Raw genomic sequence first — 22,967 nt, 5'->3', positions numbered from 1 at the left:
AATGAATGTCACATTTCTTCCCTTTTTTGTGAGAAGATAATCTTAATAATTGGTTTCAATTCAACATAGTAAAGTAACATAAGTGCAGTATTGATAGACAAATTAATTCTTGCTGTAGACAAGATGTTTCTAAATTGTAAATTGTAGAAAATTAATAATCAGTTCCTTGGTTCTTCATTCTACTTTTAGGGACTACTTGGACACAGGAAATTGTAGATTTGATACAGAACGATGGAGACATTGAGAAGAGCAGACGGGCTCCCATTCATCTTCGACAACCTTTCCTGGAGTGGGTAAGAACAGCAATCCCTGGTGAGTCTCTAAGATAAAAAATCATCAACTTTACATAAAATGGGAATTTGGGAGTAGAGACTCTGAGAGTCTACTACACTGAAAAAAATGAAAAACTTCCTTTGGTCCCCAATTCTGAATACTGAATGAAAGTTATCTTTTCTTGGGCAAATCTAGATAGGTCCCTTCACTTAACTTATTTAGCCTTAATACTTAGTAGAGAGGTACCATCTCCCTATTAAATGAGGTGTCAATGAGTTACAAGTGCCAAGGAATATCTACTTAGTCCACCCCCAACAGAGCCCCTGCTTTTACATGTGGGACCTCAGTGCCAAGGCCAAGGTCAAGGAAGCCTGGCACCAAGGACACCCGTGTTCAAAATAAGAATTCACAAAGTACTTTTAAAAAAATAAAATTTATTACTCTATTTTTGAGATGTAATTCACATTCCATAAAATTCAGCCTTTTAAAGTTATACTTTTTAGTAGTTTTTAGTATATTCACATGATTGTGCAACCATCACCCCTATCTTATTCCAGAACATTAAAACAAAACAACAAAACAAAACCCTGTATCCATTAGCAATCATTCTCTACTAGAGGCCCGATGCATGAAGATCCTTGCAAGAATAGGCCTTCCTTCCCCTGGCTGCCAGCACTGGCTTCCCTCCGGTACCCGGGACCTGGTCCTTCATTCCGGCCAGAGTCGCCTTCTACCTTTGCTCCTGCCCTGCCACCCTCCTGTAGCTCCCTCCACCCCACACAGACCCCCCTCATAGCAGGTGTCTGGCTCCGCCCTGGCCGCTCCACGCCTGCACACGTGCGCGCTGCCCAGAGGCCCAGAGCAGCCAGGGTGGGGCAGAACGCCTGCAAGCTCGGCCGACGCCATCTTTGTTGCATCAATTTGCATATTACCTCCTTATTGGCTGTGGGTGCTGCCATCTTTTGTGGCGGAGTGGCGGTCAATTTGCATATTCTGTCTTTATTAGCTAGGATTTCCCCTTTCCCCAGCCCCTTGCCATCACTAGTCTACTTTTTGTCTGTATATCTTTGCCTTTCCTGGATATTTCGTATAAATGGAACCACATAATACATAGCCTTTTGTGTCTAGACTCTTAGTTAGCATAATGTTTTCAAGGTCATCATGTTGTACCATATATCAGTATTTATTCCTTTTTGTGGTTAAATAACACTCCATTGTATGGATATACCACATTTCGTTTATCTATTCATTAACTAATGGATATTTAAATTGATTCCACTATTTGGTTATTATGAACTAGAGGCCCAGTGCATGAAATTCGTGTATGGGGGGGGGGTCCCCTCAGCCCAGCCTGCACCCTCTCCAATCCAGGACCCCTTGGGGGATGTCCGACTACCAGTTTAGGCCAGATCCCGGCAGTCGGACATCCCTCTCACAATCCTGGACCGCTGGCTCCTAATCGCTGACCTGCCTGCCTGCCTGGTTGCCCCTAACTGCCCCCTTCCCCCCCGCTGCCGACCTGATCACTCCTCACTGCCTCTGTGTGCCAGCCTGATCACCCCTAACTGCTCCTCCTGCTGGCTTGGTCACCCCTTACTGCCCTCCCTGCTGGCCTGGTCACCCCCATTTGCCCCCCTCTGCCAGCCTGGTTGCCCCCAACTGCCCCCCTCTGCCAGCCTGGTTGCCCCTAACTGTCCCTCCTGCTGGCCTGGTTGCCCCCAACTGCCCCCCCCCACCAGCCTAGTCACCCCTCACTGCCCCCCCTGCCAGCCTAATCGCCCCCAACTGCCCCCGCTACTGGCCTGGTTACCCCAAACTGCCCCCCCCCCCGCTGGCCTAGTTGCCTCTGACTGTACCCCCTGCCGGCCTGGTCACCCCCAACTGCCCCCCTGCTGGCTTGATCACCCCACGCAGCCTGTTATTCATTCATTTGGTCATCTCTCACTAGCTCCCCTGCCAGTCTGGCCACCCCACGCAGCCTGCTTGTTCAGTCGTTTGGTTGTCCCTCACTAACCCCCCTGCCATCCTGGTTGTAGGCAGCCATCTTGTGAGGGCGTGAGGGTTAATTTGCATATTACCTATTTATTGTATAGGATATTGCTGCTATGAACATTCAGTTACACGTTTTTTGGGTGGACATATGTTTTCAACTCTCTTGTATATATACCTAAGAGTTGATTTGCTGGTTTATACAGTAACTCTATGTTTCACTTTTTGAGGAACTGTCTAACTGTTCCCCACAAGCAACTGTATGTATGAGGGTTCCAACATTTATTATTGTCCAGCTCTTTGACCATAGCCATCCTAACATGAAATGGTATCACTTTATGTTTTTATTTTTATTACCTTAATAAATAATGATGTTGAGCATTTTTTCATGTGCTTATTATTCTTTTTTTAAATATATTTTATTGATTTTTTACAGAGAGGAAGGGAGACGGGATAGAGAGTTAGAAACATCGATGAGAGAGAAACATCGATCAGCTGCCTCCTGCAAACCGCCCACTGGGGATGTGCCCGCAACCAATGTACATGCCCTTGACCAGAATCAAACCTGAGACCCCTCAGTCCGCAGGCCGATGCTCTATCCACTGAGCCAAACCAGTTAGGGCAATGTGCTTATTATTCTACTAGAAGACTGATGCACGAAATTCATGCAAGGGGCGTGGCCCTCTCAGCCCCAGCTGCCTCTCAGCCCCATGACCCTGCCAACTGGTCATTCTGGAAGGTCGTCCAGAAGGTTATTCCAGAAGGTCTTTCCACCGTCATCTGGTCTAATTAGCATATTAGCTCTTTATTTTATAGAATTTAAAACGTGTTTTTTTTTAATCTTTATTGTTGAGATTATTTCATGCCCCTCTTTTCTCCCCCCATAGCTCCCCTCCACCCAGTTACCACCCCACCCCAGGGCCTTGCCACCCTATTGTCGGTGTCCATAGGTAGTGCATACATGCATATAAGTTCTTTGTCTATTCTCTTCCTGCACTCCCACACCCCTTTCCCTCTGATAATCGTCATTCTGATTCATTTCTATGCCCCTGATTCTATTCCATTCACCAGTTTATTCTGTTCATCAGATTTTTTATTCATTTGACTTTTAGATTCAATTGATAGATACGCATTTATTGTCACTTTGTTGTTGATAATTTTTTACCTTTACCTTTTTCTTCTTCTTCCTCTTCTTAAAGAATACCCTAGAGCATTTCGTATAATACTGGTTTGGCAGTGATGAACCCCTTTAGCTTTTTCTTGTCTGTGAAGCTCTTTATCTGACCTTCAATTCTAAATGATAGCTTTGCTGTGCAGAGTAATCTTGATTGTAAGTTCTTGCTATTCATCACTTTGAATATTTCTTGCCACTCCCTTCTGGCCTGCATTGTTTCTGTTGAGAAATCAGCTGACTCCCTTGTAGGAAACTGTTTTTCTCTTGCTGCTTTTAAGATTCTCTCTTTGTCTTTTGCCCTTGGCATTTGAATTATGATGTGTCTTGGTGTGGTCCTCTTTGGATTCCTCTTGTTTGGGGTTCTCTGCGCTTCCTGGACTTGTAAGTCTATTTCTTTCACCAGGTAGGGGAAGTTTTTTGTCATTATTTCTTCAAATAGGTTTTCAATATCTTGCTCTCTCTCTTCTTCTGGCACCCCCATAATTTGGATGTTGGTACTCTTGAAGTTGTCCCAGAGGCTCCTTACACTATCTTCATATTTTTGGATTCTTTTTTCTTTTTGCTCTTCTGGTTGGGTGTTTTTTGCTTCAACATATTTCAAATCATTGATTTGATTCTCAGGATCCTCTAGTCTATCGTTGAATCCCTGTATGTTATTCTTTATTTCAGTCAGTATATGCTTAATTTCTGACTGGTCCTTTTCCATTTTTTTGGCATTCTCACTAAGATCCTTGAAGGTCTCACTAAGTTCCTTGGAGGTTTCTAGAAGATTCTTGAGTAACCTTATAACCGTGGTTTTGAACTCTATATCTGGTAGTTTGCTTTCTTTCATTTCTTTCATTTGTGATGCATTTCTATGTCTTCGCATTTTGGCTGCTTCCCTGTGTTTGTTTCTATATATTAGGTAGCTGCTAAGTCTCCTTGAGTTGATAGAGTGGCCTTGTGTAGTAAGTGCCCTATAGGGCCTAGTGGGTCAGCCTCCCCAATCACCTGAGGTGGACACTCTTAGTGCACCCCTTTGTAGGCCGTGTGCACAGTCTTGTTGTAGTTAACTCTTGATTGCTGTTGGTGTCACTGGGAAGAATTGACCTCCAGGCCAATTGGCTGTAGGGACCAGCTACTACTACAATGGGAGAGCTGCTGTGCAGGAGACACCCTTATGGAGCAGGACTTGCTTCAGTAGGGCTTTGGTGCTCACTGAATCTGCCCCTTGAGTGTGTCACTTATGGATGCGAAGAGCTGTAATCTGGTATGGTCTCACACTGACCACTGGGCACACTCTCTCTTGGGTCTCTAGGGAGGTGCAACGTATGCCACTGCCTGGGGCCACCCAGCAGGAGCTACAGAGAGATCTGCAGATTCCTCCTCCTTGTATTGGGTTTGGAAGTGCTCAGGTGAGGCCCAGCTGTGAAGCAAGGCAGGCTGGTGCTGGTGCCTGCCTTGGGCTTTTTATTGATAGCTTTGGGACTCCCTGATCCAGCTGCAGCTTGTTTGACAGCTTTTAGACTGAGAAAGGACAGGCCATTCATATGCAAAAGCTTCTGCACACAACTTGGGTGGGGTTGTAAATTGGGTAGGGTGGGGTCTCAGGGAATCACCAGAGTGGAGCAAACAGAAATGGCTGCCAGTTAGCCCTCCACTGGGGAGGTCCCAGCACAGGAAACAATGACCTCTATGAGCTCCTTTATCTGGAAGAAAGCCACTCCCGAGTTCCTGCCCAGATGCCAGACAGTCCAGTTTCTCCCCTTATGTGTCTGGGTCCCCCAGAGCCTTGCCTGGCACTGCAGGTCAGAGAAAGCAGGAGCTTGTAAATTCATTTCATGGTGCTGGCCTTTTAAGAGGAGCAGCTGGGTCTCCAGCAGCCTGTGTGTCACTCAGCCCCAATATGCACTGGTTTTTACAATCTGTAGTTCTTACTGCCCATAGGGACTTCTTTCCCCTGCTCTGGGACCCTGGGCTGGGGGGCTGGGATGAGGATGGGACCCTCGCTCCTCCTAGCAGCCTCCACAGAGGCAATCTCCTTCCCGTTTCAAAAAGCAGCACACCTGGTTGCTGGACCAGCCAGTTCCATTCCTCCTACCAGTCTCAGTGTGCTTTCTTCTTTATCTCTCTATTTGTAGTACTTCCACTCAGCCTACTTTCCCATGGTTCTGGTTTATAGTTGTTGTGTATTTTAGTTGTAATTTTGATGTGGTTATGGAAGGCAGCAAGTACAGGCATTTACCTATGCTGCTATCTTGGTTATTCTCCCACAATGCACTTTTAATGGAAAAATAATAAAGGGTATAGCCACAGCTAAGATTTTTATAGCACTTACCACATGCCAGGCATTATTCTAAACACTTTCCATGTAGTGTTTTAGTCTTCACAACACACTGTGAGATAGTTGCTATTTTATACTCATGTAAGATATGAAGAAATTGAAACACAGAGGTTACGATTTGCTCAAGGTTCATAACTAATAGGTAACTAAACCAAGATTTGAATTCAAGAATTCCATTTCTAAAGTCATGCTATTAACATATATGTAATCTCCTGTATGGACTACTCCAAATTTATGTATCTGAGATATAGGATGGAGTTAAATAGACTCTGATGAAACTTGGTCATCCTATATAGTATAATAAAAGGGCAATATGCAAATTGACCCCAACAGCAGAACAACCAGGAACAACTGGTTGCTATGATGCGCACTGACCACCAGGGGGCAGATGCTCAATGCAGGAGCTGCCCCTGGTGGTCAGTGCACTCCCACAGCGGGAGCTCCACTCAGCCACAAGCTGGGCTGACGGCTGCGAGTGCAGTGGCCGTGGCGGGAACCTCTCCCACCTCCTCTGCAGCCGCCTCCTCTGCAGCGCTAAGGAAGTCGTACTGCAGCTTATGTCTGCTCCCTGGGGTCCCGGACTGCGTGAGGGCACAGGCCGGGCTGAGGGAGCCCCCCCCCCCCCCAGTGCACGAATTTTTGTGCACTGGGCCTCTAGTCTATACATATATATAAAAGCCTAAGCGACCGGTCGACCAGTAGCTATGATGTGCACTGACCACCAGGGGGCAGATGCTTAATGCTGGAGCTACCTGCTGGTAGTCAGTGTGCTCCCCCAGCGGGAGTGCCACTCAGCCAGAAGCTGAGCTCATGGCTGGCGAGCACAGCTGCAGTGGCATGAGCCTCTCCTGCCTCTGGCAGTGCTACTGAGCTGCGGCAGCAGGCACTGCCTGCCACTTTGTGCACTGCTACATCCCTCGGAGGATGTCAGACTTCCAGTATCTCCTGAGGGGTCACAGATTGTGAGAGAGTGCAGGCCAGGATGAGGGACCCCACCAGTGCATGAATCCATGCACTGGGCCTCTAGTCTTTAATAATATTGTTTCTACCAGAATCTATTTTTTTTTCAATTTTTTTCATTGATTAAGGTATTACAGGTGTCCATATCTCCCCATTTCCCCCTTCCCCACTCCCATACATGCCCTCACCACCCAGTGTCTTGTGTCCATTAGTTATGCTTATATGTAAACATACAAGTCCTTCGGTTGATCTCTTACCTCCCCCTTCCCCCCACACCCTGCAGCCTTCCCACTGTAATTTTTAAATAATATATTTTATTGATTTTTCACAGAGAGGAAGGGAGAGGGCTAGAGAGTCAGAAACATCGATGAGAGAGAAACATCGATCAGCTGCCTCCTGCACACTCCCTACTGGGTATGTGTCCGCAACCAAGGTACATGCCCTTGACCGGAATCAAACCCGGGACCCCTGAGTCTGCAGGCCAATGCTCTATCCACTGAGCCAAACCAACTAGGGCCTTCCCGCTGTAATTCGACAGCCTGTTCGATGCTTCTCTACCTTTGTATTTATCATATTGTTCATCAGGTTATAATGTTCTTTATTATCCATAAATGAGTGAGATCATGTGTTATTTTTCTTTCACTGACTGGCTTATTGCACTTAGCATAATGATCTCCAGTTCTATCCATGCTGCTGCAAATGGTAAGAATTCCTTCTTTATTACAGCAGCATAGTATTCCATTGTGTAGATGTACCATAGTTTTCTAATCCATTCACCTGAAGATGGGCACTTAGGTTGTTTCCAAATCTTAGCTATGGTGAATTGTGCTGCTATGAATATAGGGGTGCATATATCCTTTCTGATTGGTGTTTCTAGTTTCTTGGGATATATTCCTAGAAGTGGGATCACTGGGTCAAATGGGAGTTCCATTTTTAGTTTTTTGAGGAAACTCCATACTGTTCACCACAGTGGCTGCACCAGTCTGCATTCCCACCAGCAGTGCACGAGGGTTCCTTTTTCTCTGCATCCTCGCCAGCACTTGTCGTTTGTTGATTTGTTGATGATACCCATTCTGACAGGTGTGGGATGGTACCTCATTGTTGTTTTGATTTGCATCTCTTGGATGATTAGTGACATTGAGCATGTTTTCATATGTCTCTTAGCCTTCCTCATGTCCTCTTTCAAAAAGTATCTGTTTAGGTCCTTTGCCCATTTTTGGATTGGGTTGTTTATCTTCCTTTTGTTAAGTTGTATGAGTTCCCTGTAAATGTTGGAGATTACACCCTTATCGGAATAACATTGTCAAATATGTTCCCCCATGCAGTGAGCTTTCTTGTTGTTTTGTTGATGGTTTCTTTTGCTGTGAAGAAACTTTTTATTTTGATGTAGTCCCATTTGTTTATTTTCTCTTTAGTTTCTATTGCTTTAGGAGCTGTATCGGTGAAGATATTGCTTTGGCACATGTCTGAGATTTTGCTGCCTGTGTATTCCTCTAGTATTTTTATGGTTTCCCATCTTACATTTAAGTCCTTTATCCATTTTGAGTTTATTTTTGTGTATGGTGTAAGTTGGTGGTCTAGTTTCATTTTTTTGCATGTATCTGTCCAATTTTCCCAACACCATTTATTTTATTTTTATTTTTTTTAAAATATATTTTATTGATTTTTTTTTACAGAGAGGAAGAGAGAGGGATAGAGAGCTAGAAACATCGATGAGAGAGAATCATCGACCAGCTGCCTCCTGCACACTCCCCAGCAGGGATGTGCCCGCAACCAAGGTACATGCCCTTGACCGGAATCGAACCTGGGACCTTTCAGTCCTCAGACTGACGCTCTATCCACTGAGCCAAACCGGTTTCGGCCCAACACCATTTATTGAAGAGACTGTCTTAACTCCATTGTATGTTCTTGCCTCCTTTGTTAAATATTAATTGAAGATAGTGTTTTGGGTCAATTTCTGGGTTCTCTATTCTATTCCATTGGTCTATATGTCTGTTCTTATGCCAGTACCAGGCAGTTTTGAGAACAATGGCTTTGCAATACAGCTTGATATCTGGTATTGACATCCCTCCTATGTTGCTCTTCTTTCTCAGGATTGCTGCAGCTATTCGAGGTCTATTTTTTATTCCAGATGAATTTTTGGAGAGTTCGTTCTAGGTCTGTGAAATACACCGTTGGTATTTTAAAGATTTTTTTTAATGTATATTTTATTGATTTTTTACAGAGAGGAAGTGAGAGGGAGAGAGAGTTAGAAACATTGATGAGAGAGAAACATCCATCAGCTGCCTCCTGCACACCCCCTACTGGGGATGTGCCCGCAACCAAGGTACATGCCCTTGACCAGAATCGAACCTGGGACCCTTGAGTCCACAGGCCGACGCTCTATCCACTGAGCCAAACCGGTTAGGGCCACCGTTGGTATTTTAATGGGGAGTACATTGAATCTAGAGATTGCTTTGGGTAGTTATGGACATTTTTTTTATTTTTAGTAAATCTTTATTCTTCAGATTATTACAAATGTTCCTCTTTTTTCTCCCCATAGCTCCCCTCCACCCGATTATCCCTCGCCCCACCCCATGACCTTACCCCCTGCCACTGTCCTGATCCATAGGTGTAAGATTTTTGTCCAATCTCTTCCCTCACCCTTCACACCCCTTCCCCTTGAGAATTGTCAGTCTACTCCCTTTCTATGCCCTGATTCTATTATATTGACCAATTTATTCTGTTCATCAGATTTTTTATTCACTTGATTTTTAGATTCACTTGTTGATAGATATGTATTTGTTGTTCATAATTTTTATCTTTACCTTTTTCTTCTTCTTCCTCTTCTTAAAGAATATCGTTCAGCATTTCATATAATACTGGTTTGGTGGTGATGAACTCCTTTAGCTTTTTCTTGTCTGTGAAGCTCTTTATCTGACTTTCAATTCTAAATGATAGCTTTGCTGGGTAGAGTAATCTTGATTGTAGGTTCTTGCTATTCAGCACTTTGAATATTTCTTGCCACTCCCTTCTGGCCTGCATAGTTTCTGTTGAGAAATCAGCTGTCAGTCGTATGGGTACTCCCTTGTAGGTAACTAACTGTTTTTCTCTTGCTGCTTTTAAGATTCTCTTTGTCTTTTGCCCTTGGCATTTTAATTATGATGTGACTTGGTGTGGTCCTCTTTGGATTCCTCTTGTTTGGGGTTCTCTGTGCTTCCTGGACTTGTAAGTCTATTTCTTTTACCAGGTAGGGGAAGTTTTTTGTCATTATTTCTTCAAATAGGTTTTCAATATCTTGCTCACTCTGTTCTTCTGGCATCCCCATAATTCAGATGTTGGTATGCTTGAAGTTGTCCCAGAGGCTCCTTACACTATCTTCATATTTTTGGATTCTTTTTCTTTTTGTTTTTCTGGTTGGGTGTTTTTTGCTTCCTCATATTTCAAATCTTTGGTTTGATTCTTGGGATCCTCTAGTCTACTGTTGAATTTCTGTATGTTATTCTTTATTTTAAACAGTGTATGCTTAATTTCTGACTGGTCCTTTTCCATTTTTTTGGCATTCTCACTAAGATCCTTGATGGACTCATTAAGTTTCTCAAAGGTTTCTAGAAGATTCTTGAATAACCTTATAACTGTGGTTTTGAACTCTATCTATATCCAGTAGTTTGCTTTCCTCCAATTCTTTCATTTCTGACATGTTTCTTTGTCTCCACATTTTGGCTGCTTCCCTGTATTGATAGAGTGGCTTTGTGTGGTAGGTCACCTAAAGGGCCCAGTGGCTCAGCCTCCCCAATCACCTGAGGTGGACACTCTTGATGCACCCCTTTGTGGGCTGGGTGCACAGTCTTATTGTAGTTAAGCCTTGATTCCACTGGGAGGAATTGACCTCCAGGCAAATTGGCTGTGAGAACTTGCTGTGTCTATAATGGAAGAACTGCTGTGCTGGAGATACCCTTATGGAGCAGGACTTGCTTTAGTAGGCTTTGGTGCTCACTGAGTCTGCCTCTTGAGTGTGTCACTAATGGATGTGAGGAGTTGAAATCTGGTATTGTCTCACACTGACCACTAGGTACACTGGCTCCTGGGTCTCCAAGGAAGTGAAAGTCAGCTACTGCCTGAGGCCACCCAGCAGGAGCTACAGGGAGATCTGCAGATTTCTCCTCTTTATTTGGGGTTTGGAAGTTTTGGAGCTGTCTGATCCAGCTGCAGTTTGTTAAGTTAAGCTGTGAAAGGGCAGCCCAGTCATATGCAAAAGCTGCTGTGCACAGTTTGGGTGGGTTTGTAAATTGGGTGGGGCGGGGTCTCAGGGAATCACCAGGTTATAGCGAACAGCGATGGCTGCCAGTCAGCCATGTCTGTGTCTCTGCGTCTCCGCACCCCGCGCCCCAGCACAGTAAACCAGTGATGGCGAACCTTTGACACGCGTGTCAGCACTGACATGTGTAGCCATTTGTGATGACACGCGGCTGCTGAGGCGGCTGCATGCCAAGGATGAAACATTTGCTGCTCCTGAGGATGAAACATTTGCGACTAGAGTCTTGGAGTTAGAGTCTAACTCCAAGACTCTAGTCGCAAATGTTTCATCCTTCCCTATTAGACACTCTGTGCCAGAGGTCTGTAGGCCAAAACAACAGAAGTCCGGTACAGAGCATCTAGTTCTGGGACTTCCGGTTAAGCCGGGATCTTTGCCCTCACTTCCGCCGGCAGAGCAGGGAGCAGTGGAACACAGCGGGGGGCGCATCTCTGGGGGCCCTGCCATTACCAGTAACCAAATAACAGTTAACCATAGCAACCATTATCTACTGTTCTGGGGTGTCATGGATTTCTAATCCATCATTACTGAGATAAGTGAGGGGGAGGCTGGGAGAGGCGAGGGTTTGTGGTGTGCGATGGGTGCCGTTTCCCGCCATTAGAAATAGCGGCAGCCATTTTAATTCACATAAGGAACACCATCTTGCTCCATAGTGCAGACTCCATTTCACCACTATTACTGTTGTGCATCCTTATTAACCCCTATTTCTGCTTATTAACCCTGCCCTTTCCTAAAAGACAGTTATATGCACCATTTTGTGGTTAGTTAGGCTAGTTAACCCCTAATTGCCTGAAGGCCTAACAAGCTATCTATAATTCTATCTTCTGTCACTGCCCCCCTGAGGGAGAACCCAAAAAATAAAAAAACTAAGGTTAACCCTTTGCACTCGCTTGCTTTTTTCTCGATTCCTTTATTCTACTTGGGATTTAATTTTTTAAATACCCCAGATTTTACAAAGCACGGCAGTAAAATAAAAAACTGGAGTTTCTTTTCATACAAACTTATTTATTTGGATTTTTTAATATTTCAAATTATTGATACATTCAATACAATTCGACATACGAGCTGCTACCAATGCTAACCATGTCGAGTCACATTCGACATCCGAGTGCAAAAGGTTAAGTAAAGGAAGTGGCAGTAGCAGTGGCCGACCCTTTCAAGAGACATGGACCGAGATGTATGGCTTTATAGAAAAAAATGGCAGATCATTTTGCGTTCTATGTACTGAAACGGTAGTAAGCAGAACATGGAATATAAATAGACATTTTGAAACTAATCATTCCCGGCTCTTGGAAAAAAGTGAGGATGAAAGGAAGGAATACATTTCCAGGCAGCTATACCTTTATAAGAGCCAATCTAATTCCATCCTTAAATTTATGAAAGGCTCTGCAAATTTAACATCTGCAAGTTTGAGCATTGCTCACTCTATAGCTCAGCATGGAAAAGTGCTCAGTGAGGGAGAATTTATTAAAGAAACTCTTCTAAGATGTGCACCAGTTCTATTTCATGATATGCAGAATAAAGATGCAATTATTAAGAGAATATCTGAGTTACCACTCAGTAGAAATATCATAAAAGACCGAATAATGAGACTGAACACAAATGTACAACATCAATTAAAGAGAGACATAAGGAAGTGTAAATATTTTTCAATCTCTCTTGATGAAACTACTGATGTCACATCACATGCTCAGTTGGCCATTATTGGTCGATATTCTGATGGTCTCACAATGAGAGAAGAGTTGATAAAGTTAGTATCAGTGTCAACAAGTAAATCAGGAAGCAAAATATGTAAGGTTGTTATAGAAACATTTTGTGACCTAAGCATTGATATCTCTAAAGTTGTGTCAGTGACTACAGATGGGGCACCAAATATGGTGGGGGGAAAAGTCAAATTTGTCAAATTGTTTACAGAAGCTATTGGACATCCGATTGTGCCTTTTCATTGTATTATCCATCAGGAGGCTTTATGTGCCAAGGCAGGATTCACCGACTTAAACGACTTAGTATCAGTAGTTACAAAAATAGTTAATTTAATAGCTGCTCGCCCCCTTCACAAGCGAGAATTTTCGGCACTTTTACTGGAGGTTGATTCCACTTACAGTGGACTGCTGATGTACAATAATGTAAGATGGCTGAGCCAAGGCAAAGTTCTTGAGCGCTTTGTGGAGTGCTTTGAAGAAATTAAGGTATTTCTTGACGATAAGGATCTGGGAAACTTTCCTCAGCTTAATGATGATAAGTGGGTCAACACCCTGATGTTTTTTACAGATCTCTCTGTTCATATTAATGAACTGAACTTAAAGTTACAAGGTTTTGGCAAAAGTATTGACGTTATGTTTGGATACATAAAAGCTTTTGAAAGTAAAGTTAAAATTTTCAAGCGAGATGTAGATACTAAAACTTGTAAGTATTTTCCTCAAGTAACAAAGTATTTTGAGAAGGCCAGTGCAGCTGTACAAAATGAAATGGAACTCTTGCATATGAAGTACCAGCATGTTTTAAACTCGTTACTTGACCAGTTTAGTGATAGATTTAGTCAACTTAGAAGTCTAGAACAGACCATGAAAATAATTAAGTATTCTGATGTAGTAGTCTACAGTAGTTTGGAATTAAATGGTTTCCAATGGATGCAAATTGATGATTTGGAGATGCAACTTGCAGAATTTCAAGACAGTATCTGGGCTCAGGTGTTTGTCGACTTGAGGTCAAAGCTTGAGAATCTGGAAAGGTGCCGCTTGGAGAATCAAGAGGAGTGCCACTACGAACAGGAAATTTGGAGTGCCTGGAACTGACTACCAGACACTTTTAGCACCCTGAAAAATATAGCAATGGCTTTACTCACAATTTTTCCCTCTACATACTTTTGTGATGCGGTATTCTCAGCATTAAATAATATCAAAACCAACAAAAGAAACAGATTGACAGATGAAGTTAGTAGCGCTTGCTTGGGCCTGAAGTGTACAAAATACCAACCTTCAATTGAAGATTTAGCCAATGAAATTCAGCAACAAAAAAGTCACTAATAGGCAGGTTAGTTAAAGAATTCCCCCTCCCCCTCACTTATCTTAGTTCACGGCACCCCACACAAGCTAAATAATATCAAGACCAACAAAAGAAACTGACTGACAGATGAACAAAGAAGTCACTAAGCAGGTAAGTTAAATATTTAGTTTTTGGTTTATTAAATACAACTATATATAACAATTATACATTTATGTTATTTAAACTATAAATATCGCAAAATAATGTTTTTTCCTCAAAGTGACACACTACCTGAGTTATGCTCAGTTTTTTGGCGAAGTTTGACACACCAAGCTCAAAAGATTGCCCATCACTGCAGTAAACAATGATTCCTGCGAACACCACTGCAAGAAAGCCACCCTCACTTTCTGACCTGATGCCAGACAGTCTAGCTTCTCCCCGTATGAGTCTGGGTCCCCAGAGTTTCGCAGGAAACTGGAGTCCTGAGCAGTCCGGAGCTTGTAACTCCCTCCCGATTGAAAAAAACAGTGCACCCAGTTGCTAGCCCAATTCGCGCACCTCTGTACCTCTGCTTTTCCGCGCCTCTGCACATCCTACCCAGTCTCAATGCACTTTTTTCTTTCCTTCTAGTTGTAGAACTTCTACTCAGCCAGCTTTCCCGTGGTTCTGGGTGATAGTTGTTTTGTCTTTTAGTTGTAGTTTTGGTAGTTGTGAGAGGCAGCATGTACAGGTGTATACCTTATGCCGCCATCTTGGTATCTCCAGTATGGACATTTTAATGATGTTGATTCTATCAATCCATGAACACGGTATGCTCTTCCATCTATTTATGTCTTCCTCTATCTCTTTTTTCAATGTCCTGTAGTTTTCTGAGTAGAGGTTTTTTTACCTCCTTAGTTAAGTTTATTCCTAGGTATCTTAATTTTTTTGGTGTGATGATAAATGGGATTGTTTTCTTAGTCTCTCTTTCTGTAAGTTTACTGTTAGTGTATAGAAATGCCATAGATTTCTTGGCATTAATTTTGTATCCTGCTACATTGCCAAATTCATTTATTAAGTCTAATAATTTTTTGATGGAGTCTTTACGGTTTTCTATGTACAGTATCATGTCATCTGTGAATAATGACAGTTTTACTTCTTCTTTTCCAATTTGGATGCCCTTTATTTCTTCTTCTTGTCTGACTCCTGTGACTAGCACTTCCAGTACTATGTTGAACACGAGTGGTGAAAGCAGGCATCCCTGTCTTGTTCCTGTTCTTAGGGGAAATGGGTTTAGTTTTTGCCCATTGAGTATGATGTTGGCTGTAGGTTGTCATACAAGGCTTTTATTATGTTGAGGTATGGTCCCTCTATTCCCACTTTGCTGAACGTTTTTATCAGAAAAGGGTGTTGGATTTTGTCAAATGTCTTTTCTGCATCAGTTGATATGATTATGTGATTTTTGTCTCTCACTTTGTTTATGTTATGTATCACATTTATTGATTTGCAGATATTGTATCAGCCTTGCATTCCTGAAATAATTCCCACTTGCTCATGGTGTATGATCTTTCTAATATAATGCTGGATCCGGTTTGCTAGAATTTTGTTGAGGATTTTAGCATCTATGTTCATGAGGGATATTGGTTTGTAATTCTCTTTCTTTGGGGTGTCTTTATTTGGTTTTGGGATTAGGGTAATGCTGGCTTCATAGAAAGTGTTTGGAAGTGTGCCTTCCTCTTGAATTTTTTGAATAGTCTCAGAAGGATTAGTTTTAGTTCTTCTTTGAATGTTTGGTAAAATTCCCCTGTGAAGCCATCTGGTCCAGGGCTTTTGTTTGCTGGAAGCTTTTTGATTACTGTTTCAACTTCATGAGTAGTTATTGGCCTATTCAGTTTTTTTGAATCTTCCTGGTTGAGTTTTGGAAGCTTGTATTTTTTTAGGAATGTGTCCATTTCATCGAGATTGTCCAGTTTGTTGGAGTAGAGTTCTTCATAATATTTTTTTTTACAATCCTTTGTATATCTGTGGGGTCAGTTGTTACATCACCTCTTTCATTTCTGATTTTGTTTATTTGGGCTCTCTCTCTTTGTTTCTTGGTGAGTCTGGCTAGAGGGTCATCCATGTTGTTTATCCTTTCAAAGAACCAACTCTTGGTTTCATTGATCTTATGTATTAGTTTTTTGTTTTGTTTTGTTTTGTTTTGTTTTGTTTTGTTTGGTCTTTAAGTCATTTATTTCTGCTCTGATCTTTATTATCTCCTTCCTTCTGGCTACTGTGGGCTTTTCTTGTTGCTCTCTTTCTAGTTCTTTAAGTTGCAAGGTTAGATAATTTATTACCATTTTTTCTGGTTTTTTGAGGTAGGCCTGTAGAGCTATGAACTTCCCTCTCGGGACTGTTTTTATTGTGTCCCATAGATTTTGGATTGTTGTGTTTTCATTGTCATTTGCTTCCAGGATGCTTTTAATTTCTTCTTTGATCTCTTTGGTAACCCAATCCTTGTTTAATAGCAGGCTATTTAGCCTCTAAGTGTTTGATTTTTTTTCATTGTTTTTATTGTAGTTGATTTCTAGTTTTATGCCAGTATGGTCTGAGAAGATGCTTGTTATGTTTTCCATCTCCTTGAATTTGAAGAGACTTTGCCTGTGTCCTATTATGTGGTCTATCTTTGAAAATGTTCCATGTGCACTTGAGAAGAATGTATATTCTGTGGCTTTGGGGTGAAATGTTCTAAAGATGTCAATTAAGCCCATCTGATCTAGTGAGTCATTTAGGATTGCTGTTTCTTTGCTGATTTTTTGTTTTGATCATTTATCCAGTGGTGTCAGTGAGGTATTAAAGTCCCCTACTATGACTGTATTGCTATCGATCTCTCCCTTGATATCTTCCAGAAGTTTTTTTATCTATTTGGGTGCTCCTGTATTGGGTGCATATATGTTTACCAGAGTTATATCTTCTTGTTGAATTGCTCCATTTAGTATTATGAAGTGGACTTCCTTATCTCTTGTTATGGCCTTTACTTTGAGGTCTATTTTATCAGATGTAAGTATCTCAACCCCAGCTTTTTTCTCATTTCCATTTGCCTGAAAAATGTTTTTCCATCCCTTCACTCTCAGTCTGTGTGAATCCTTTGTTCGGAGGTATGTCTCTTGCAGACAGCAAATATATGGGTCATGTTTTCTTATCCATTCAGCTACCCTATGTCTTTGATTGGTGCATTTAATCCATTTACATTTAATATTATTATTGATAAGTACTTGTTTGTTGTCATATTTATCCTCAATGTTTGTGTTTCTTCCTGCCTTTCTCTTTCTTCTTTTTACAGCAGTCCCTTTATCATTTCTTCCATTGCTGTCTTGGTAGTGATAAACTCCCTTAGCCCTTTTTTGTCTGTGAAGCTTCTGATTCCACCTTCAATTTTGAATGATAGCCTTGCTGGGTATAGTATTCTTGGGTTCAGTCCCTTGCTTTGCATCACTTTGTATATTTCATTCCATTCCTTCTGGCCTGGAGTGTTTCTGTTAAGAAATCCGTTGATATTCTAATAGGAGATCCCTTGTAGGTAACTTTCTGTCTCTCTCTGGCAGCCTTTAAGATTCTTACTTTGTCGTTGGTTATTTAATTATGATGTGTCTTAGTGTTGATCTTTTGGGGTTCATCTTGTTTGGGACTCTATGTGCTTCTTGGACTTGCATGTTTTTTTTCTTGCCAATATCAGGGAAGTTTTCTGACATTATTTCTTCAAACAAGTTTTCTATTCCTTGCTTCTCTTTGTCTCCTTCTGGTACCCCTATTATGTGAATGTTGTTTCGTTTTTGTTGTCCCAAAGCTCCCTTAGTCTTTCCTCTTTCTTTTTAAGTCTTCTTTCCAGTTGCTGCTGTGTTTGTGTGCTTTTTCCTACCTTGTCTTCTAATTCGTTGATACGGTCCTCAGACTCTTCTAGTCTACTGCTTAAGCCTTCCATTGTGTACTTTATTGCAGCTATGTTGTTCTTCATCTCACCTTTTCATGTTGGTGACATTCTAATTCAGCTCCTTATAATTCTCATTGAGTTGTGTGTATTTGTCATTGAGTTTTGTGTATTAGTCATCCAGCCATTTACACATCCTTATAACCATTACTCTGAATTCTTTCTCTGATATGCTGCTAGCCTCAATTTCATTTAACTCCCTTTCTGGTGATTCCTCTTTGTCTTTCCTTTGGGGATTGCTTTTTTGTCTTCCCATGTTTTGCTGTAATGTTTTAATTGTAGACCCGATTGCTTTGCTACCCAGGTTCTTTTGGGGATGGTGCTACTGGTGTTATCTCTCAGGTCTCCTGGGCTTGGTAATCTAGTGAAACTCCCTACTTGAGCTATTTGGGTTCTCTTGAAGTAATCCTGAGAGCTGGAAAGGAGAAACTGTGGTGCCCAGAAGTCAGCAGCCATGGAGGGGGGTGTCCCAATTTTTGCTGTCTTGCGCCCTTGATTGAAATCACATGTGTCCAGCGGGGACTCATAGTGGCACCCAGGAACCATCTGTTGGGATGATGGGGCTCAGGGGGTCTGAACTATGGAAAGGCGTGACTGTGGTGTCCAGAGTTCTGTAGTTGTAGGGTGGGCAGACTCAGATTTTGCTGCTGAACCTGTGGTGGACAGGCATGTGCTCCCAGTGGCGGCTCACAGGGGCACCCGTGGTGCATTTGCCAGCGACGGGCACTGAAGCACTCTGAAGGGCCCTGGCACTAAAGCCGTGTAATTGAGGCATTTGTGGGCAGGTATCCAGAATGAGTGAACACAGAATTTCTATTGCCAGGGGAGAGAGCGTCCCTGTTTGTCCAAGATCACACCCAGCGAGAGCTCACAGTGGCCCCCACGAGCGCCCTGTGAATAGATGGGCTCAGGGTGCCTACCCTTTGGAAATATGCGACTGTGGTGGTGCATTTGCCGGCCCTCATTCACTCACTTCCTCTCCCTCATACACTCACTTCCTCTCCCTCATCTCCGCCCTGCCAGCCGCCATCTTATCTGTCCCAGAATCTATTCTTATTTAATCTAAAACAACTGACTTATGAACTCATCTTTGAAAAGTGAATTAACAAATTAATGATCATTGTTTTATCTTTTTTGTTTTTTTGAATTAGCCTAACATGTGCTATGTTTTCAAAAGAGTCAAACCAGGGTCATTGATGAAAAGTGGCAAAAGTGAGGGTTATAAATACCTGGGGACCAATTTTGAAATGTATTCTAGGTCACACTAAGTAATTTGGGTTTAATCTTAGAGGCTATCTGTAGACACATCTTTGGAAGTCCTCAACAACTCTACAATAATTTCTTGATTATTTTATTTGAATAGTAACTTTAAAATATAATGTAGGCATGCTCTGGATGGTCTATGACCAATGTCCTCATTTGTATCTCTGTCAACAACCCCTAATGCTGAGCAATACTGCTGTGGTTAGTGAAGGTTAATGAGATGAGAAACAGATAGGGGGACTCAATCTATATATATAAAAGCCTAAGCAACCATTATGACCGAACGACTGGAACAACCAGTTGCTATGATGTGCACTGATCACCAGGGGCCAGACGCTCAATGTAGGGGCTGCTCCCTGGTGGTCAGTGTGCTCCCACAGCCAACCTCCCGTGGCCCCTCCCCCAGGCCAGCTGGCCCTCATTGGCACCCCCTGCTAAACCATTCATATAGACATGCTTCTGGGTTGGGGTTGCATACATAGCAGAGCAGCTCCCTCGCTGCAATCTATTGAAAGTGAGCCCTTGACATTAGGGTTTGTCTTGCTCCTGTCCTCTCCCATCCCTGGGGGCCACCCACCCACTGCAGTGGTAGTGTGGGAGAGGCAGGAAACTGTGCAGTGCTCAGGGCAGTGGTATCAGCGTCCAACATTCATTCCTTCTGCATCTGGCCCAGTGACTGTCACCTCCTCTCCAGACCCTGCTGGGGACTTTGGGCACGGGCTCAGACAGGGAACCAGGGGTGGGTGGCAGTGGATGTGGCCCCCTTCCCCTGGAGGCCAAGGGCTGGCTCCCTCCTTGGGGCCAACAGCCAACCTCCCTTGGTCTCTCCTCTCTCTACCCCCAACCGCCGTGCACGAATTCATGCACCAGGCCTCTCATAATAAATAGGACACCAAGTGAAGGCCAATGTATCAAAGATTTTAACATACAAAATGAAACACAATGTACTAAGTACTAAAAGAAAACAGGGAAGAATGCTCTTATCATCTAAGAGTGGCAAAAGGCTAAACATGACATCAAACCCAAAAGTCACAATTGAAAAAAATGACACAATCAATTGCATAAGAAATAACAACTTTTGCCGAGGCCGGTTTGGCTCAGTGGATAGAGCGTCGGCCTGCGGACTCAAGGGTCCCGGGTTCGATTCCGGCAAGGGCATGTACCTTGGTTGCGGGCACATCCCCAGTAGGGGGTGTGCAGGAGGCAGCTGATCGATGTTTCTCTCTCATCGATGTTTCTAACTCTCTATCCCTCTCTCTTCCTCTCTGTAAAAAATCAATAAAATATATTTAAAAAAAAAGAAAGAAAGAACAACTTTTAAAAAAGTAAATAATAAGCCAGTATAATTTTTCAGGAATTGACCAGGCTAATGCAATGCCTTCCCCGAGGACACTGAAAACTCATCTTCCTGTGCAACTACTACCTCCATCCTTCTGGGAGAAAAACTGTAAGGTAAGTTTGAAGCAGAAAATAGTCAGAGATAAATATTCCTCGTAAGAATATTGTGTTAGAACAATGGTCCAGTCATCCCCATGTTGTGTCTACCAGGAGCACCAAGGAATCAATCATGAGACCTGCAATTATCTTCCATGTTCTTCATCTCTCATAGATAAGGATGGGCTTAGTTTACACCTACATGGAGAAGAGGGAGAGGACCAACATCTATTAACTTTCTTTATGAGCATCCTCAGCCCCTCAATAATGCCATAAAGGGGAGTAAAGATGACCACACTACAGCTCAGAGATGTCACACAACTTGTCCAATGATAAACACCTGGAAGATAGAAGTGATGGGCTGCAAACACAGGTCTTCCTGACCTAACAACCCATGATCTTTTCACTACTCTATGCTGCCTACTCTATGCCTCCTACAACCACAACGTTCTTCTTAAACTTATACTCTGTTGGCCTGCTCCTAGCCTTGAGGTAATGAGCATTTATTTAAGCTATCAGATTTCATTGGTGGAATCTTACAAACCAAGAGATCCACTATCTTCTCACTTTATTTCACTTGTAGCTAAATTGCCTCTTTCAAGCATCTAAGGGTGCCTACAACTTCTAAACATTCCGAGACCTGATATAAAACCAAATAATTTTATCAAATTTTTGTAAACATAAAAATTATTTTATATATTGAAGTCTATAGGTGTACAAATTGATTTTCATATACATCTTATTATTTTTCAATTACAGTTTACATACAATATTATATTAGTTTCAGGTGTGTAACAGAGTAATTAGAATTTATGTAACTTACAAAGTCATCACTCAGATAAGTCTAGTACCCATCTAACACCACATAATTGTTACAATATTATTGATTATAATCCCTATGCTAAACTTTATATCCCCACTAGAGGCCCGGAGCATGAAAATTCATGCACTGGAGGGGCGGGGGGTCCCTCAGCCTGGCCTGCCCCCTCTTACAGTCCGGGAGCCCTCGGGGGCAGGAGACGACCTTGCAATCAGAGGAAGGCGATGCCCCATCACACCTCTGCTGCTGCCACTGCTGGCAGTGCAAGCCTCAGCCATCCCTAGTTACCTGAGCCTCAGACATCCCTGGGCTACTGGCAGCCACCATCTGAGGCTTGCCTGCGCCTTTGACATTGGCTGGGCAGCCACCATCCGAGGCTTGCCTGTGCCTCAGGCCGGCCCTGTGTGGCTGGGGGGCTTAGGGCAGGGCCAGCCACACCGTGTGCCTGCCACCTGCCCGGCTGGACTGAAAGGACTGTGGGACTCTGGCGGGGCTGAGGGGCCTGGTCGTTGCCATCTGTGGCTATAGGTGCTGCCACCTTTGTGATGGTGTGATGGTCAATTTTAATATTTCCTCTTTATTAGATAGGATTACTTTTTTTTTTAAGCAGGCTAAGGACATGATCTATTTTAGGTTTCTCAGAGATTCAGCTAGCAGCTGTGACAGAGCAGACAGCAGTGGGACAAGGGGAGGAATGGATGGACTCTCCATATATTTTGAAAGTAGGGCTGAAAGAAGGTGCTGTCAGACAGGCTATGGGTGTGAGAGTCTGAAAGGAGTCTGGGATGAGTTGAAGGATTTTGGCTGAGGCGCTGAATGGATTGGGGTGAACTGAAGTGGGAAGAGCACAGAACAGCAGGTCTTCTGTCCTAGTTGCTCAGGGGAGACCTGGGCCTCAGCCATGCCTGGGGATGAGAAGATTGACTCACAGGAAATATACTGTAATCGAGGTCAGTATGATTTTTGTGGCGAAGGATATTAGAGAAAGACCTTTGAGATGTTTATTTTGCTTTCTTCCCACTGCTCATCCTGTTATTTGGATCCCACAACCACTTCTTCTGATGGGGGAAGTCCTGTGCCCCCTCACCTCCATCCCCAGAGCTGCAGCCCACCCCTATCTTGCCTGTCTTCTCTATAACAGTGGACAATGCACTTACCAGAGGGGGGAAAAAAGCCCATGACTGTTTTTATAACTGGCAATTTGTCATATATCATGAGTTGGTCCCTAAAGATCTCATTATAACTTGTTCAGAGCCCCAAGAAACCATTTGCTGACTTGTAGTCTAAAGAAGTGCTTACCTACAGAGAATCTGCAGATGTGCTCTTGGCAATTAGCCAAAGGAGTCATTGGCCTTCCCTCTCCATGCAATAGTTCTGTGCCTTTTAACAGTCTTGTCAAGAGCCACACCTTATACCATCCCTGGGTGTATCCAGAGCCTTCATCACTCTACCTTGCATATATTTTTCTGTAGATCTGGGTCCAGGGGGGAAAATGACTAAAGACCA

The 22,967-nt window shown here is 43.0% G+C and overlaps 1 protein-coding gene across 1 annotated transcript in view; it reads left to right on the top strand.

Annotated features, from left to right (window-relative positions):
* The window catches only part of LOC103297417 (sulfotransferase 1C4-like), a 47,568-nt gene that overhangs the window by 6,495 nt on the left and 18,106 nt on the right, over positions 1-22,967 (top strand). The window contains exons 2-3 of the mRNA XM_008154113.3: positions 190-312; positions 20,562-20,659. Coding sequence (XP_008152335.2) covers positions 190-312; positions 20,562-20,659 — 221 coding nt within the window. The remainder of the gene's footprint in view (positions 1-189; positions 313-20,561; positions 20,660-22,967) is intronic.

The sequence above is a fragment of the Eptesicus fuscus genome, chromosome 9, assembly GCF_027574615.1.
Source record: "Eptesicus fuscus isolate TK198812 chromosome 9, DD_ASM_mEF_20220401, whole genome shotgun sequence".
Classification (NCBI taxonomy): Eukaryota; Metazoa; Chordata; class Mammalia; order Chiroptera; family Vespertilionidae; genus Eptesicus; species Eptesicus fuscus.
This window is presented reverse-complemented; position numbering and strand designations above follow the sequence as displayed.